The sequence below is a fragment of the Cololabis saira genome, chromosome 17 (genome assembly GCF_033807715.1).
Source record: "Cololabis saira isolate AMF1-May2022 chromosome 17, fColSai1.1, whole genome shotgun sequence".
NCBI classification, from domain to species: domain Eukaryota; kingdom Metazoa; phylum Chordata; class Actinopteri; order Beloniformes; family Belonidae; genus Cololabis; species Cololabis saira.
In genome coordinates this window covers 5,097,381-5,114,213 of record NC_084603.1, presented here as the reverse complement: position 1 = coordinate 5,114,213, position 16,833 = coordinate 5,097,381, and the positions used below count along the sequence as shown (strand labels likewise).

At 38.3% G+C, this 16,833-nt stretch overlaps 1 protein-coding gene across 1 annotated transcript in view; it reads left to right on the top strand.

Annotated features, from left to right (window-relative positions):
• dst (dystonin) overlaps window positions 1-16,833 on the top strand; it is a 158,832-nt gene that overhangs the window by 45,703 nt on the left and 96,296 nt on the right. The window contains 6 exon segments of the mRNA XM_061746058.1: window positions 12,227-12,393; window positions 13,146-13,258; window positions 14,159-14,265; window positions 14,360-14,479; window positions 14,875-14,970; window positions 15,044-15,171. Coding sequence (XP_061602042.1) covers window positions 12,227-12,393; window positions 13,146-13,258; window positions 14,159-14,265; window positions 14,360-14,479; window positions 14,875-14,970; window positions 15,044-15,171 — 731 coding nt within the window.

The following is a 16,833-nucleotide window of genomic DNA, read 5'->3' as shown; positions in this document are numbered from 1 at the left end:
AGAAAGAAAGAAAGGAACCTAAAAGGAAAGAAAGAAAGAAAGAAAGAAAGAAAGAAATTAGCCTAAAAAGAAAGAAAGAAAGAAATTAGCCTAAAAGGAAAGAAAGAAATAAAGAAAGAAATGAGCCAAGAAAGAAAGAAAGAAAGAAATGAGCCTAAAAAGAAAGAAAGAAAGAAGGAAAGAAGGAAATGAGCCTAAAAAGAAAGAAAGAAAGAAAGAAAGGAAATGAGCCTTAAAGGAAAGAAAGAAAGAAAGAAATGAGCCAAGAAAGAAAGAAAGAAAGAAAGAAAGGAAATGAGCCTTAAAGGAAAGAAAGAAAGAAAGAAATGAGCCAAGAAAGAAATAAAGAAAGAAAGAAGGAAATGAGCCTAAAAAGAAAGAAGGAAATGAGCCTAAAAGGAAAGAAAGAAAGAAAGAAAGAAAGAAAGAAAGAAAGAAAGAAAGAAAGAAAGAAAGAAAGAAAGAAAGAAAGAAAGAAAGAAAGAAAGAAAGAAAGAAAGAAAGAAAGATAAATTCCCATCTACGACGTTTTTGTATTGGTATTTTTTTATCGTTATCAGGATAAATGCCAGAAATTATCGTGATAAATTTTTTAGTCCATACCGCCCATCCCTAGTGTCCTGCTGGGTCTCTCCCTGGTTCATACGGGCAGACTTGCTGAGCCAAGGTTTCTCACAGCATAATAGGTAGTTCACGACTGGCAGCCGCCTGCAGTTTAAAGCCTCGTCACAGAAATAGTAGGACAGGAAAGAGGCGGCTGTGACGTGTGTGTGTGTGTGTTTACCCGTCTCGACGAGGCAGACTAGCCGGGCTGAAACAGGTCCGGCCACAAGTCCTTTCATTCTGGCTCAGCTGAGAGCTACAAGCACGTGGGCCACGTCTGTGTGTGCATTTATGGTGTTTGCGCTGGATTAGTAAAGCCCTGGAAATGTATCAAAGGTCAGGAAAGATTCCAGTGTCAGAGGAGAAACTCACAAGAGAGCTAGCGGGAAATAGTGTGGGAGAGAGGCCAAGCAGTTCTCATCGGGGAGTCCAAAGGACGAAGTTGAACCTCGCCTGACTGCAGTGAGATTTCTGTCAGGCTGCCACTGGTGGATTATGTGCTTCTTGCATACTGTTATAATGGCTTCCTGTCAGTGGGACGGTGGTTCTTCAGATCAAGTGGAGCTCACTGGATACTTTTCCTGAAATCAATTCAGTTTTTTGGAGTTCAAAGCTTTTTTAATGACTTGATTGATCTGACAGCCATGGGAAACCTCTGTGGCTGCGCTCGGGGCCCTAAAGAGGAATGCTATGTTGACCCCAAGAAAGCCCCACTGAGTCCCGATTCTAAAGTGATTAAAAGTCGCCGGTATTTTCAGAGGAAAAAGAGGAAATCAGAGGACTTACAACTTCGTGGATCTCTCAGGGTTTCTGGACGTAAATCTTTAACAAGCAAGGCCATCTGCACTGCTGCTGAGCTTCAAGATGACCCAAAAGAGAAGCAAGCGGAGCTGGATACAACCCCGCAGGTGGATAATCCTCTTTCTGGGCAAGAGAGCATAAGCAAAGGTGTATATGTTGGAGAAGTACCAGTTGTAGTCCTCAGAGATGCTGAGCTTCAACGTGACCCAAAAGAGAACCGAATGGAGCAGGACACAACCCTGCAGGTGGATAATCCTCTTTCTAGCCGAGAGAGCATCAGCAAAGGTGTATATGTTGGAGAAGTACCAGTTGTAGTCCGCAGAGATGCTGAACTTCAACGTGACCCAAAAGAGAAGCAAGCGGAGCTGGATACAACCCCGCAGGTGGATAATCCTCTTTCTGGGCAAGAGAGCATAAGCAAAGGTGTATATGTTGGAGAAGTACCAGTTGTAGTCCTCAGAGATGCTGAGCTTCAACGTGACCCAAAAGAGAACCGAATGGAGCAGGACACAACCCTGCAGGTGGATAATCCTCTTTCTAGCCGAGAGAGCATCAGCAAAGGTGTATATGTTGGAGAAGTACCAGTTGTAGTCCGCAGAGATGCTGAACTTCAACGTGACCCAAAAGAGAAGCAAGCGGAGCTGGATACAACCCCGCAGGTGGATAATCCTCTTTCTGGGCAAGAGAGCATAAGCAAAGGTGTATATGTTGGAGAAGTACCAGTTGTAGTCTGCAGAGATTCTGGTTATCAACCTCTTGGTACCAAATTAATACGCAGGCTGGAAAGTTTGTCTTCAGACGGTGATAGCCGTAGGTCACTTGTCGAAGAAAAGCTTCATGGCATTAGTGTAACTTCCAAGAATATCCTAGGTAGAGACGGTCTGCTTGTAAAGAAGCTGCTACAGCGTCAGTTAAGGAGGGCCGTTAGCTTTGGAGCGGTGGAGCACATGTTACGGACGCTGGGAGGCAATGACAGACCGGGGACAGAGGAGACGTTTGCCAGGATTATATGTGGATCTCAAGCTCACAGAAGGAGGAGACGGAGGACCTACACCTGCTCAGGTTACATGGAGCATGTTCCAGCTCCTGCCAAGTGTGTTTATGCACAACGCGAGGTAATGCAAGAACTTATTCTTTCTCTCTCTCTTCCACTTTGCAATTGAAGTATTTCAATACACGATAGTGAAATGTTAGGGTACATTTTCACATTATAGGGTTTGATGGCCCTTTTTGGAAATGGCTTTCTCATCTTTGGGTTGTTTTTCAAACTATGATCATTTCTTCTTCTTCAGTTACATTGAAAAGTTACTTGAAATAAGGAAATAAATTCCTAACAGTTGTTTTCAAGTAAATACACAATACGCACATGAATAAAGGAGAAGCACGAAACATCAATGGAAAATAATCTTAAACAAAGATACTTGATAAAACTACAATTTGCAACAGTCATTTAACATCAGGTGTGTTATTGTCTGGCATATCAGATGTGACAGCAGGACATTGGTATGTTGGTATGTACGAATAACCTGTTTTCTCTTTTATTTATTCTTGCTCTTAACCAGTATTCTTATGTCTGAAGTTTTGCTCGGTATTATAATTACTGCTGTTGGTGATTAGGAAACGAATGTATATGCTTCGCTCCTTCAGCTGTGTTAGTTTTTGATGTCTGTGGATCTATGATGGCTGTGGCTTTTTTTGTAGACTTTTTAAAACACTTTCATCTCGCTGAAGTATGAATAGACGTCCCAGCTTTGTCAGAGTATGTAGTATCTGCAGAGGCCCAGAGAGTTGTCCATTGTTTTAAGGTTCCAGCTGGGCAAACAAAGATTAAATGCAGCTTGTTTTGTCTGTTGGTCTGTTATATCTGTGTACTCTGAAGGCTTTTAGATTGGCTGGTGTATGCATTGATTTTCTTCTGCATTAAGTTAGTTGTGCTGGTGGGGATATTGTTTGAGATTTAGTGTGTTGCATGATTTTACATTGAATGTATACTTTAATCACTGTGGTTACCTTCTTGCAAACAAAATCTCATAAAGGAGGACTCTATTGCTTTTTTTTCGCCTCTCGCTTCTTAGTTATTGTTTGGACCAAATTGCGAATTGATATTTTCAGAGATAAGAAAAGAGACAAGAAGGAAGTTAAGATGATGTCACAAACCTCTTAAAGGGGGCCTATTATGGCATCTAATACCTATTTTAAACAGGGCTTGAATGTTTTAAAAACAAGCTTTTGATTGTTTTTGCTAAATAAATTAGAAATTCAGCCTCTGAGCCATGTCTTTATCATCCCATTCTCTAACCTCATTATCTATGCAGGATTCTGAGTGGGCGGGGCTATGATAATGAGGCTCTGTGCTGATTGGCTGCCTGACGCGATGACGCGAATGTAGCGAATGACGCGATACACCGCTACGAAAAAATGGCGGAAGCTCCGGCCGGCGGAGTCAGTTGTGGGCGTTGTTTCACGCATCGGAGGCCGACCTATGTAAATCAGAATCTGAACGGCTCGTAGAAGTCACATGACACTGGATGGCTCATCCGGGCGGCTGTACAGACACTGCAGAATTTGGTTGCTTTCCTCCTTCTCTGAGTTGGCAGGCTGAGGGGAGATCACTTTATATATTTTAAAGCAAGAAAAAATCGTTGTTTTTCATAATAGGTCCCCTTTAAATGTATTGAAATTATTCCTGATATGCAGTGTTTCCGTAACTGTAGGCACCCAAAGTAGCCATGTCACGAACCTCTTAAAAGGAACCCTGGCTATTAAGACATGTAGTCCCTAATTAGCCACAATTGTTCTCCTATACTAACTTATGTTGTTAGAAACACATAAAATAATCTAATTGCTTTAAAAATGTACAATGTTTATCACATATTTTGATTTTGACCTGCGGGAGGCGCCATGTTTTACCTGCGCAATGCACTCTGGGGGCGATGACGTACGACGGTGGCTCTGGGAAGATAAGCCCCATTAGTTTAACTGGGACAGGTATCCAAAACATAGATGAGCAGCACTCTCCCGGCCGTGGAGGCTGACGAGGGAGCCCATAAGACGCCTCGGTTCAGGCAAACTGGATCAAGGTTCTGTGATGCACGGGAGATCTGCAAAAATGATCAATGTCGTGCGCATCTTACCAGTGCATTAGGCTCCTGCGTAGACGGCGTAGACGGCGTAGCCTACGGCATAGACGGCGTAGCCTACGGCGTAGATGGCGTAACCTACGCCGTAGACGGCGTAGCCGGGGCTTTAGAGCCTGCAGCGCACCGCCATCCGCTCTCCGCTCTCCGCTCTCGCCGCCGGGATGGAGACGCCGGTGGGCAATATGCATGTTTGGGTGGCATAGCCCACCCCTGCCGCCCCCCTAAAACCGGCTTCGGTGCTGGGTGATGACTGACCAGAGGCTGAGGGGACTGGCCCGGGACTTTGACGAAACGGGAGGCGCAGACTTCGCTTCAAATAGGCAAGAACATCTTTATTTAATTTAATGACACCAGATCTGGCTGGGGTTTTTATTGTAGCATCGGCTATCTGCTAGTTGAAACGTGTGGTCTGTTAGTCTATCTGAGTTTTATGGTGTTTTTATAGTTCATGCTGTATGGTGCGGCACTTTTATTTTTTTTCACTTTTTTGTAGGTGCGCCGTCACCTTAATGTTTAGCTGTGTTTTGATCTGTGTTTCTGGTGCGCCGTCACCTGTTTAGCTTTGTTTTCATCTGTTTCTGGGTGTCAAAACAGTGTACGGGGGTTAGCAGGACCCACCGTCTGACGTCACTACCCAGAATGTAAACAACAATGGCGACCTACTAGTTAAATTATATTTTTAAATGTTATAAAAACGAAGACATCAAAAAGGTTTTTTATATCACATTGTTATAATTGATACCAACATTTATCTTTTAAGACCTACATGTCTTAATATGCAGGGTTCCTTTTAAATGTATTGAAATCTTTTATCTTTTATATTAACATTAATTTATGTTGTTTTTAGTATGTTTTTCATTCCTTTTAGTTCTGTTCATATCTTATTCATTGTCTCTTAGTTTTCAGCTCCAGTGTTCTCCTCATGGGGGCCCTCCATGCCGGGAGCTTTGTCGGGCCTGCCTACAGGGGCTGTCCTGGCCTGGATAGTTGGGGGTCCTGCTCCAGGGCTTTATAGCCGTGGTGGGGGCCCCTCTCTGTCTGGGTCGGGGGGGTCTCTGCGGTGGCGTCCCCTGTAATCATGGGCTTGGACGGCTCTCGGTGTGGATGGTTCCCATAGGATTGTGTTTCCTCACCTGGTCTATCAGTGCTCAGCCATACTCCATTTTTATCACAAGGGTGGGGGTGGGGGTTGCCTGGGGTGTCTGCATCTGCATAGTATGCTGTGTGTATGTGTGTGTTGTATGAATGAGGGTACGGGGAGTGGTGGGGTCAAGGGGGATTGTTTCTTTTCTCTTTTTAATGTAAAGCACTTTGTGTTGCATTTTATCTGCATGAAAGGTGAAAGGTTTAAAAAGTCTCTAAACGCTTGAAACAATATTGCAGATGTTGTTCTGAGGTTATAAATGTGGTTTAAAAACTGGTTCTCCGACAACACTATAAAACTTTGCCTGCAATGCTGCAATCTTTGTTTTACATCATCATACTGATACTGTAAAGTGGGCTATAAAACTGCTGAGTGACTTATTATGCAACTAGGGGCTGACATTTCCATGCTTACACTGCAAAAACTCAAAATCTTACCAGGAATATTTGTCTTATTTCTAGTTACAATGTCTAATTTTTAGTAAAAAAAATCTCATTAAACTTAAAACAAGAGTCATTACCAGAAAAATAACTTGTTATTTGACAATTTTCACCTGTTTCAAGTACATTTTCACTTGAAATAAGTAGAAAAATCTGCCAGTGGGACAAGATTTATCTTCTCATTACAAGCAAAAAAATCTTGTTCCACTGGCAGATTTTTCTACTTATTTTAAGTGAAAATCTACTTGAAACAGATGGAAATTCTTGTTTTTTTCCAGGGATGAGTCTTGTTTTAAGTGTAATGAGATTTTTTGACTAAAAATGAGACATTTTAACTAGAAATAAGACAAATATTCTTGTTAAGATTTTGAGTTTTTGCAGTGTAAACAATGCACTTAATGATCCAGCTAAGGAAATGCTGATCATTTTAAGTGAGATCATAAATAACTAATGCATTTTAACATCACCAGGCTATTATATATGGTTAATTAAAGTTGTTGATGATTACAATGCAAATTCTGAGCCAGTTTACCATGTACCGCTAGCTAAGCAAAGGCTTCAGACGAGTTATAGTCCAAAAGTCTCAACAATGCAAGAAAACAGACAGGAGCAGAAAATAAGTATAAGTAAGTAAAGTAAAGTAAAATGCAATACGCAAAAGTTGTACAGACGTTAGCCATGAAAACACCACCCAGTGGTGCATATTAACTATGTGAGTCAACAGACTGAAAAGCATGTGGGAAACCCTGTGCTGTGATGGGCTGGTGATCTTTCTAAGGCGTACCCCGTCTTTCACATGATGATGATGGCTGGGCTCTCGCAGACTCCCATGATCTTGAAAAGAATTAAAGCTGGCATAGATCAGGGATGTCAGACTCCATTTCATATTTCTATGATTAGTATTGTGGTTTCTGTCTAAGGGCTGGTTATACAGCAACTTCTAGACTATTGAAATCTGTCTACTTTTTATCACATTACATAACTCTGCATTTATAGATTATATACACCCGAGGGACAAATCTGCCCTCAGGCCTCTAAAAAATTATTTATGTGCTCTTTTAGTATTGAAAAATAAACATAACTGAAATTTTTCTCAATGACGAGTTTCTCAACCAGCTATCCCACTGCTTTTGCAGTTGCCTTTCTAGACAAGGTAATAAAGAGGGGGTCTGCTTTTGGGCAAACATGTGCATTTATACATAGGGCATACACTGATTTCAAAGTTTTTTCAAAGTTTAGTTTTGTTTATTTTCGGTCATGACATAAAAAATAAAAAATAAAAAACCAAGAGTAAAACTGACAACAAGAAAACGTTCAATTGTTCAAAGATAACATAACAAAAAAAGTTTCCAGTATACAAATAAACAAATAACATCTAGACCGAAAAAGGGGTAGGCTGAAGCAAAGCTTATTATTTGCCTACCCTCAAAAAGATTAATTAAATTAATAAAATAAAAGCAAAAAGTAAGAGAAAGACTGCCCGTAAAACAAATTGCCTCTGTAGGGATAACAAACATTCCTCAAAAAATAAAAGATTTTTAAAATAAAGGTGCAGTCTACATGTTACCTTCATCCAAATCAAAGCAAATCACCAATTAAATAAATAAATACCCAAATCAACATCAAGCCACTCATTAATTTAATATAAGGAAATCATCCTTCTTTTCAATGTTTTTTTAAATAAAGTTAAAGTTCTACATAATTTCAAATCTATATCTAATTTATTCCATACATCCACCGCTGCCACTGTAGCATCTTAGTTTGGTGTTGGTTCTGATTGTTGATTTTCTGTATATACTTTCCCCTCTGAGGTTGTAATGGCTTTGTCTTAAATTGAACATATTTTGGATACAGTCTGGCAGCATGTTATTGTTGATTTTGAACATGAGCTGTGCAGTTTTAAAAATGTACCTTCAAAAAGACACTTAGAAAACTGTGATGTCAGCTTTTTTAATTTATGCAGCAAAAGTGTTATTGCTGCTTTTCCTGATGGCTTTCTTGACCTTACTTTGCTCCTTGCTTGGTGTTGAAGCACTAACTGCTGCTGTCCCACATTGAAAAAAACATACCCGCTTGTCCCAGTTAAGCAGAATCATATTTTTTGCTCCCATCTCACTTCAAATTGCCTTCCCTCTTCATAAGCTTTGCTTTTTCTTTGATATTTTTGCTCCAAACTCATCACTTGATCATAAAACTGTGTAGGAAATGGCTTAATGTGAGACACTGATATCCAGTGGGTAGTTAACAAAATCATTATAAAACTGCATAGTGGGATTTGTAGTTTTTTTGACATCTGCACCTCTAAAAGAGTTATTAATTAAGTCATACATTGTGTTATAAGTATGTCATTCTCTTTTCATGCTCTTGTATGCCAGATGAAATTAGGTGGTGGGGTGGATGTGGTCCATGGGTCTAAAGTTTGACATGTATTGGATGGATGGATGGATGGATGGATGGATGGATGGATGGATGGATGGATGGATGGATGGATGGATGGATGTGGCAGACAAAACTCAAATCCAAGGCTGATTTTGTAACTAAATTCGATTCTGCATTATGTAAAAATGCAAAAAATAATTACCCCAGATGGTGTTCTCCTTTGGGTAAAGTTATCAGTATGGAACTATCTCAAATACTGTATCATGTAATGCATTACACCACTGCAGCAGAAGCAATCATGTTACTGGCCTCTCTTTATGTTATGCATTTTGTTTGCCAACCAAACCAAACCAATTGTGGCTATGAGATGGAAAACTCCTCATATTTTAACATTCCAACAATGGGCTCTCAATTTTGTAGATATCGTGTATATGGAACTCTCGACAGCCCGGTTACATGGTGCAAGAGAGAAGAATATTAATGTATGGTCTCAGTTCGCAGAGGTGCTCCAAAACATGTTTTAAAAATTGTACTTGACCTTATAAGGTGTTCTTTGGCTTGGTGTACTGAAGTGTATTTATATGTGGTATATTTGCGTTAAATATAGGTACTCTGTCTGCGTATATACTGATACAAGGCAAATGTGATTAAAAAAAATAAAAATAATTAGGCATTACGTAATTTGGTTGGTCCGATGGGAGGAGGGAGGGAGGGAGGAGGGTGGGTGGGGGTGATGATTGATTTGTATTTTATTTTGTTAATCTATGTCAAAATATTATGTTTGGAAAAAGACTATTATGGTTATCGGTTTTCAACTACTAAATGTTACATACACAAATAAAATAATTAATTACAAAAAAAAAAAACAAGCAGCAGCAGGTATGAAGGCATTTGATAAGCCTGGGAATATTTAGTTTCTGTCGTGGTTACATTTTGATATAGTGAACTATTCATTATACATAATTTCTATGTACTTAGTGTGATAAAGGAAAACTAAGTATACCATGTTAAAAGTTATATTATAAACACATTGATGTGATTTAAAGCTGCTAGGATCCAGGGGGTGGGTGGGTAATGTCTGGGGTTATGATTTTATTTTCATTTATTTATTTATTTTTTTTTTTTTTGCTCTTAATTTATGTGTTAATTTTGCATTGTTATACTTAATAATATCGGCATTACTTTTTTTTTTTTTTGTTTTTGTTTTTTTGTTTTGTATTTGTTTTTTTTTTTGTTATTACATTTATCTATTCATTTTTTGTTGTTATGTATTGGTGTTTTTTTTGCACCATGTTGTTTTTTCAGAAAAAGGAAAAAAAGAAATAAAAATTTGATCACAAAAAAAAAAAATGTTATGCATTATCACTTTTATGCTGGTATACTATGTATGAGCAACAACCGCCATACTAGTGTGTAGTACATACTGTATACTACATTGTAATACGCAGAAAGTGGTTTGGTAAATAGCCTTGAGTCTTTCCTAGGTCATGTGGCCCTTTTATACTGCTATACTGAAATGATACATTTGATTTGCTATAGCGTAGTTTTCAGTTTTCACATTTTTTAAATTAATAGACAGTTATATCGCATGAAAATGATCTGATCATTTCCGGTCTCATTGATTGCAGTGATGAAGATGAGAAAGTACTATAATCTATTCTAATAATATCTTTACAAATTCCAACAATTTGTAAAGATATTAAAATGATAAAGCTCATAAAACTTTGAGTTTGGACCTCATATAAACTTGAGAGACATGTGCGAAGGTTGGAGCAGTGTTTAAAACACCACATACCGGTAAGCTAAAGTCTGACCTGAAACCTGAAGTGGAAGGATCTCTTTTGCACAAGTATAAGGCAAAAACCACCAGCAGACAGGTGCACATGAGTTTCATATGGAGAGAAGAACTGTTTAGAGATAGTCGTTGATGCAAAACATTCATCGATCAAATAGTGAAAACTGCCAATCATTGAGCTTTGGTTACATTTTGAGTGTTATATTTCACTGCTCTGCAAGTTTGATTTGTGTTTTGCTCCGTAACTATAGGTAATTTCATGTTAATTTCTTTGCATTGTTGTCTGAACATGTAATAAACATCATGGCAGGAAACTGGACCATATTACACTGGTCATGAAATCGCTACACTGGCTTCCAGTGAGTCAAAGGATAGAGTTTAAAATCTTACTGCTGGTCTACAAAGCACTGAATGGTCCTGGACCAAAATACATGCTGGATCTGTTAGTTCCTATGAGGCTCCCAGACCCCTGAGGTTCATCTGGATCTGTTAGTTCCTATGAGGCTCCCAGACCCCTGAGGTTCATCTGGATCTGGTTTGTTGTGGTTCCCAAGAACCAGAACCAAGCAAGGTGAGGCAGCGTTCAGTTATTCTGCTCCTCACCGGTGGAACAAACTTCCTGTAGACCTGAGGTCTGCTCCAACTGTAGATCCTTTAAATCAGGATAAAAACATTACTGTTTACTCAAGCGTACTCTTAAATTAAATACTTACATGCTGTACTCTACTACCCTTATTTTTAAAAGCTTGTGCTTTTTATTATTTTACTTATTTTTTTATCATTTTATTTATTTTATTTTACCTCCTTTTCTCATAATTTTATTTACTGTACAATTATGTCTTGCTGCTTTTAATTGTCGGTATAAAGCACTTTGAATCACCTTGTGTTGAATTGTGCTATATAAATAAACTTGCCTTCCATAAAATATGCACCGGCAATTCAGAGGTGTCTATTATCACCAGTACTCGAGTTGTAAAAAAAAATCAGGGGGGGTGGTGGATTTTATCATATGGGAACAGATAATTTGTGCTGATACAAATAATATAATATATTAAATAATAGCAGTGACCAAAACAGCTGCAGAAATACTGCAGGAATGACATAGCAGCAGTTAAATGCAGCCTTCTGTAAGCTTTAAATATCCACTGGGCTTACATCAAATACATCAAAACACAACAATAAAAAACACTTTTCTGAACTTATCAATATGACTCTGTCCTTCACAGGATAAGTAACATGGATCACTGCAAAAACTCACAATCTTAACAAGAATATTTGTCTTATTTCTAGTTAAAATGTCTCATTTTAGTAAAAAAAAATCTCATTACACTTTAAACAAGACTCATCACTGGAAAAAACAACAAATTTCACCTGTTTCAAGTAGATTTTCACTTAAAATAAGTACAAAAATCTGCCAGTGGAACAAGATTTTTTTGCTTGTAATAAGAAGATAAATCTTGTCCCACTGGCAGATTTTTCTACTTATTTCAAGTGAAAATTTACTTGAAACAGGTGAAAATTGTCAAATAAGTTATTTTTCTGGTGATGACTCTAAATGTTGAAATAGCAGTAAAACCACATTCATTGATGAAATGACATAAGGGATGGAAAGGGGGGATGGCAGTTTTACAGGGGGGATGATTTTGACTGTTTTTATTTCAGGGGGGATGCCATCCCCCCTCATCCTCCCTCAACTCCAGTACTGATTATCACCACTGTAGCAGTCTTGGTACAACACAGTAAATTCCCTTATACTTACTCTTATTAATACAACTGTGGTGTATCTTGCTCAACATATTCTAAAACTACAGTAAAATAAGGTTGGACAGGGAAGGTTTTCAAATGGCTCTGATCCAGTGTCACTTAACCGAGGATGTCATTGCAGAGTATTTCAAACACCTTTTCCTTGCCCTCTCCGTGGCAGATCTCGGAGATCCATGTGACAGGAGAGTCCGAGGACATGACGGCCAAGGAGAGACTGCTGCTCTGGTCCAGGCAGATGACAGATGGCTATGTGGGCGTACGATGCGATAACTTCACAACTTCCTGGAGGGATGGGAGGCTATTTAATGCCATCATTCATAAATACAGGTACCACAACGCAGTTATTTCAGTTATTTTCAGAATTACTGTATTTATTTATTTATTTACCGTATTTTCTGGACTATAAGCCGCTACTTTTTTCATAGGTTTTCAACCGTGCGGCTTATACAAAGGTGCGGCTATTCTGTGGATTTTTCTTCCACCGCTAGGGGCGCTCTAACTGGAATTAGAATCAAAACTAACTACTAAAAACTAAAAGACAAAATAAATGCAAAGTAGAATACGCTACTTATTCTTTAGCAGATAGAAGTAGAAGCAGATTTCAAACAGATAAATAGATAAATAAATACGGGTTATTTTCTCTTGGTTCTGTCCCGTTTTAATCAGCAAAGTTGCTGCCGTGTTAAAATACACTGTTAGGAAAGGATCTATTTAGGTACAAACATGTACATCATTTACAGTTCAAAATCCTTCTGTACATGTAGTAATATCTAATCTAACAACAGAAATATCTAATCTAACAACAGAAATATCTGATCTAACAACAGAAATATCTGCGGCTTGCATATGTTTTTTTTTTTATATAGAGCAGATGCGGCTTATATATCTTTTTTATTGTTTTTTTAAAAATAGAGCGGATGCGGCTTATATACAGGTGCGGCTTATAGTCCAGAAAATACTGTATTTGTATTTTTAGCTGTATGTCTGGATTTTCTTGTCATTTGTGTCTTTAATGCATCTTATTTTGTAATCTATGCCTCACTCATCTCTTTCTTTTTCTCGATATCTTTCTGCTGCAGACCGGATCTGGTGGACATGAGCAGCGTGTCGGCACAGACCAACCGCTCAAATCTGGAGCGTGCATTTTGTGTAGCAGAACAGTTGGGGGTGGCCAGGCTGCTGGACCCTGAGGGTGAGATTCATGTACAGTCTCCTGGCTGGAGCCTTGAGCACCTTTGTGCCTCAAATCATGCTCGGTGAAGCTTGGAATTCGGAGTAAAACTCACCGTCACGTAGGGCTGTTCGATTAATCGATTTTAAATCGTAATCGCGATTATGTAATTAGAACGATGTTAAAACGTGAAAATCGTAAAATCGATTTTTCACTTTTTTTTAATTATTTTTTTTTACCTTGTCTGCACACATATTAATGATTGATACCATATTAATGATTGATGGAAATACCTCTCAATACCTGCGACAAGTGCCCCATGGGAGAGGCTCTTTAGTGTAGGAGGGGGCGTTGGAACATGCCACCGGGCATCCCTCAAGCCAGATGCCGTAGACCGGCTCGTGTTCCTTGCAAAAAACTTGCAAATGTGAATAGCAAATGTAATGACTGACATTACACACCTCTACCTCCTTCATGGGTTGCATTATTATTTAGCATGCAAAGACCCACTTTAGTTTAATTAGAAAATGTCTTGTTTTATTTAATTGGAAATATAACTTACTGTATGTTTGCAAGTGCTGATTTGCTGATTTTTTTTCAGAGATAAAACTTTATATTTTATTATATTTTTTAAAACTTTTTTTCAACTTATTTTACAGAGTTTTGCACTTTATTCATTCATTTTTGGTTTAATAAGAGCAAAGTTTGCACTTAAAGCCCAATGGGGCAAATGTTCAATAAAAAAACAGCATATTTGAAATCATTTCTTTGCCTTTTGTCAATTCACAAAATAATCGTAATCGTAATCGAAAATCGGATTTTGAGAGAAAAAAAATCGAGATTTTATTTTTGGGCAAAATCGAACAGCTCTACCGTCACGTGTTGCATGTGTGACCTGTTGGTTTCTATTTTTCCCATCAGATGTTGATGTTCAGTCTCCTGATGAAAAATCTGTCATCACATACGTCTCAACCCTTTACGATGCCTTCCCCAAAGTACCCGATGGTGTTGAAGGAATAAGTGCTAATGTAAGTTAATGGGATCAGTAAATGCGGTCTTTCATTCGATCCAAATGAAACTGGATAGGGACCCGATCACAGATGGTTCTTTCTCTCTGAACAGGATGTGGATATCAAATGGGTGGAATACCAGAACATGATCAAATACCTCAGCCAGTGGATCAAACACAATGTGGCCATGATGTCAGATAGACTGTTCCCCAACAACCCTGTGGAAATTAAGGTTTGGTACCAAGTCAAATATATGTCATCTTGTAGGTTTTAGTCCTTATTTGCAGCTTTTATTCTCCGTAGGGTAAGTTGAGCTCATGCTGCACCATTGCAGTTTAGTCGGAAAAGAATATAGTATCTGACAAATAAAGATAAATGCATGCTTCAAATAGCCCAAAGAAATACCTATTTGTTGAAACAGTGACTGATTGATGGGTGATGCAGAGCAGCAGTATTTAATTATTCTTCAAATGTTGATATCTAGTGACATCAAGGTATTTTGATTCACTTATTTTAAAGACATAGGGCAAGTAAAGGCAAATGCCTACATATATACGGTAATTCATGTGCAACAGAAATGTGTAGAATGCAGATTTGAATCTATTTTCTGTTGTTCAACATTTACAGGCACTTTATTCACAGTATCTACAGTTTAAGGAACGTGAAATCCCACTAAAAGAAGACGAGAAAACAAGAATCAAAAATCTCTATAAAATGCTTGAGGTATGTGAAACAGAAAGCTTTATTGTTTCAATCATACACTCTGGTTCTCAGTCAATATTATGTTATCTGACAGATGTGGATTGAGTTTGGACGTATTCAGTTACCCCCGGGTCATCATCCAAATGATGTGGAGAAGGAATGGGGTAAATTAATTGTTGCGATGCTGGAAAGAGAGAAGTGCCTACGGCCAGAGGTGGAAAGGTATGTACTTTGTAGAACATTTGAACACTTTTTCTGACACGGCCTTTCCTAATTTAGAAAACTTCACCTTCTTCGTCTTCACCGTGGATTACTGAGAAGCCAAAACTCACGGCTTTTTTCTGTAGCTGGTCTAAGCATGACAAGATTGGAGTGAGAAATATGAGCTGTTTTGTTCATGTGCTGCTTTTTTCTTGAAAAAAGTAGCCTAGAGGTAAAGGTGCAGGCACACCTTTCAAATCCCCCAGTCAAATCAGCTTGAGGCTGAGGCTGTTCCTGTTGTCGGAGTGCTCTGGTATCATGTTGCAAGCCTGCTAATGTCTGAAACCAGACACTGCAGAGTTAGTGCCGCATGTCAGGGTGTGATTTACAGAAATCCCCTCGCTGAACCTTTTGTGCTCTAAGAAATTACATGATTCATATTAACATGCTGTATTTACAGTCGTGTGCAAAAGTAAGAACGCCCTCTTTTAATCCTATTTTTTCAACTCATTTAGGTGGCTGTCATTATTAGCCACATTCAAGCTACAACAAACACTGCCATATAACTCTTTTTCCACCTTGCCATTGTTTATTTATCCAAAATAAGTATCAAAAGAAAAAAAACAACTCATGTGGACAATTATAAGTTTCCATGATTTAATAGCAGATGGATCCCCAGCTCCATCTCAAGTCAAAATGTCCTTAGGCAGACACTGAACCTCACTGGGTATGTCTGAAGAAAATACAGTTGTACTGTATTGAGTGCATATAACATGCTGCCATGGACTTTAATATTTAACAAGAGAGTTTAATAATCAACATATCTAGTGAGGCCTGAGGGTCTGACATTTATCTCTTAAGGGTTTTTAAGAAACATATTTATCTGGGATTGCATAATTGGAATTTTGGGTAAATTGGGTTTGTGTTTCATTGCTGGGAAGACCAGCAACTGTCAACTGTTGTGAATAAGCTTTCTCTTTCTAGAACTTTGAAGTCTAAATTGTTTGGAAAAGGTTTTAGTCGGCTGCATTTATGACTTGACCCCAAAAAAATTCTAACAAAAGGTTTTTCAGTGGATTATTGTAGTACTAGGTGTACTTAATGACATCCTAAAAGTCTACCAAAATCTGACCACCAGAAAGGTGTATTTTTCAAGATGGCGACCAAGTTGGCCAAGAAATCCCAGGTGAATAGGGTAAAATTTTTAACAAACAGATATCATCATGAAACTTCCCCAGTTAATTACTTACATGAAGACAAAAAAAAATTGCATTGGAAGTTTTTTGAAATTGTATGTGTAACTATGCAAATTAGGCATATCTCATTGAATATGCACCAATTCGCATAAAATAACCATTGCTCCTTATTCTTTAACAGAGGCAAGCATTTTTGGTGCCAAACCCCATGTTTTTTGATAAAAGCATCTAATTAGAATATTTAAATTATAGTGACATTAATAGCCATTTTTTTTTGTATTTTTATGTTTTTTTTCATTGTTTTTTTTTATTTTTATCTTTTTTTTTACCCTATTCACCTGGGATTTCTTGGCCACCTTGGTCACCATCTTGAAAAATACACCTTTCTGGTGGTCAGATTTTGGTAGACTTTTAGGATGTCATTAAGTACACCTAGTACTACAATAATCCACTGAAAAACCTTTTGTTAGAATTTTTTTGGGGTATG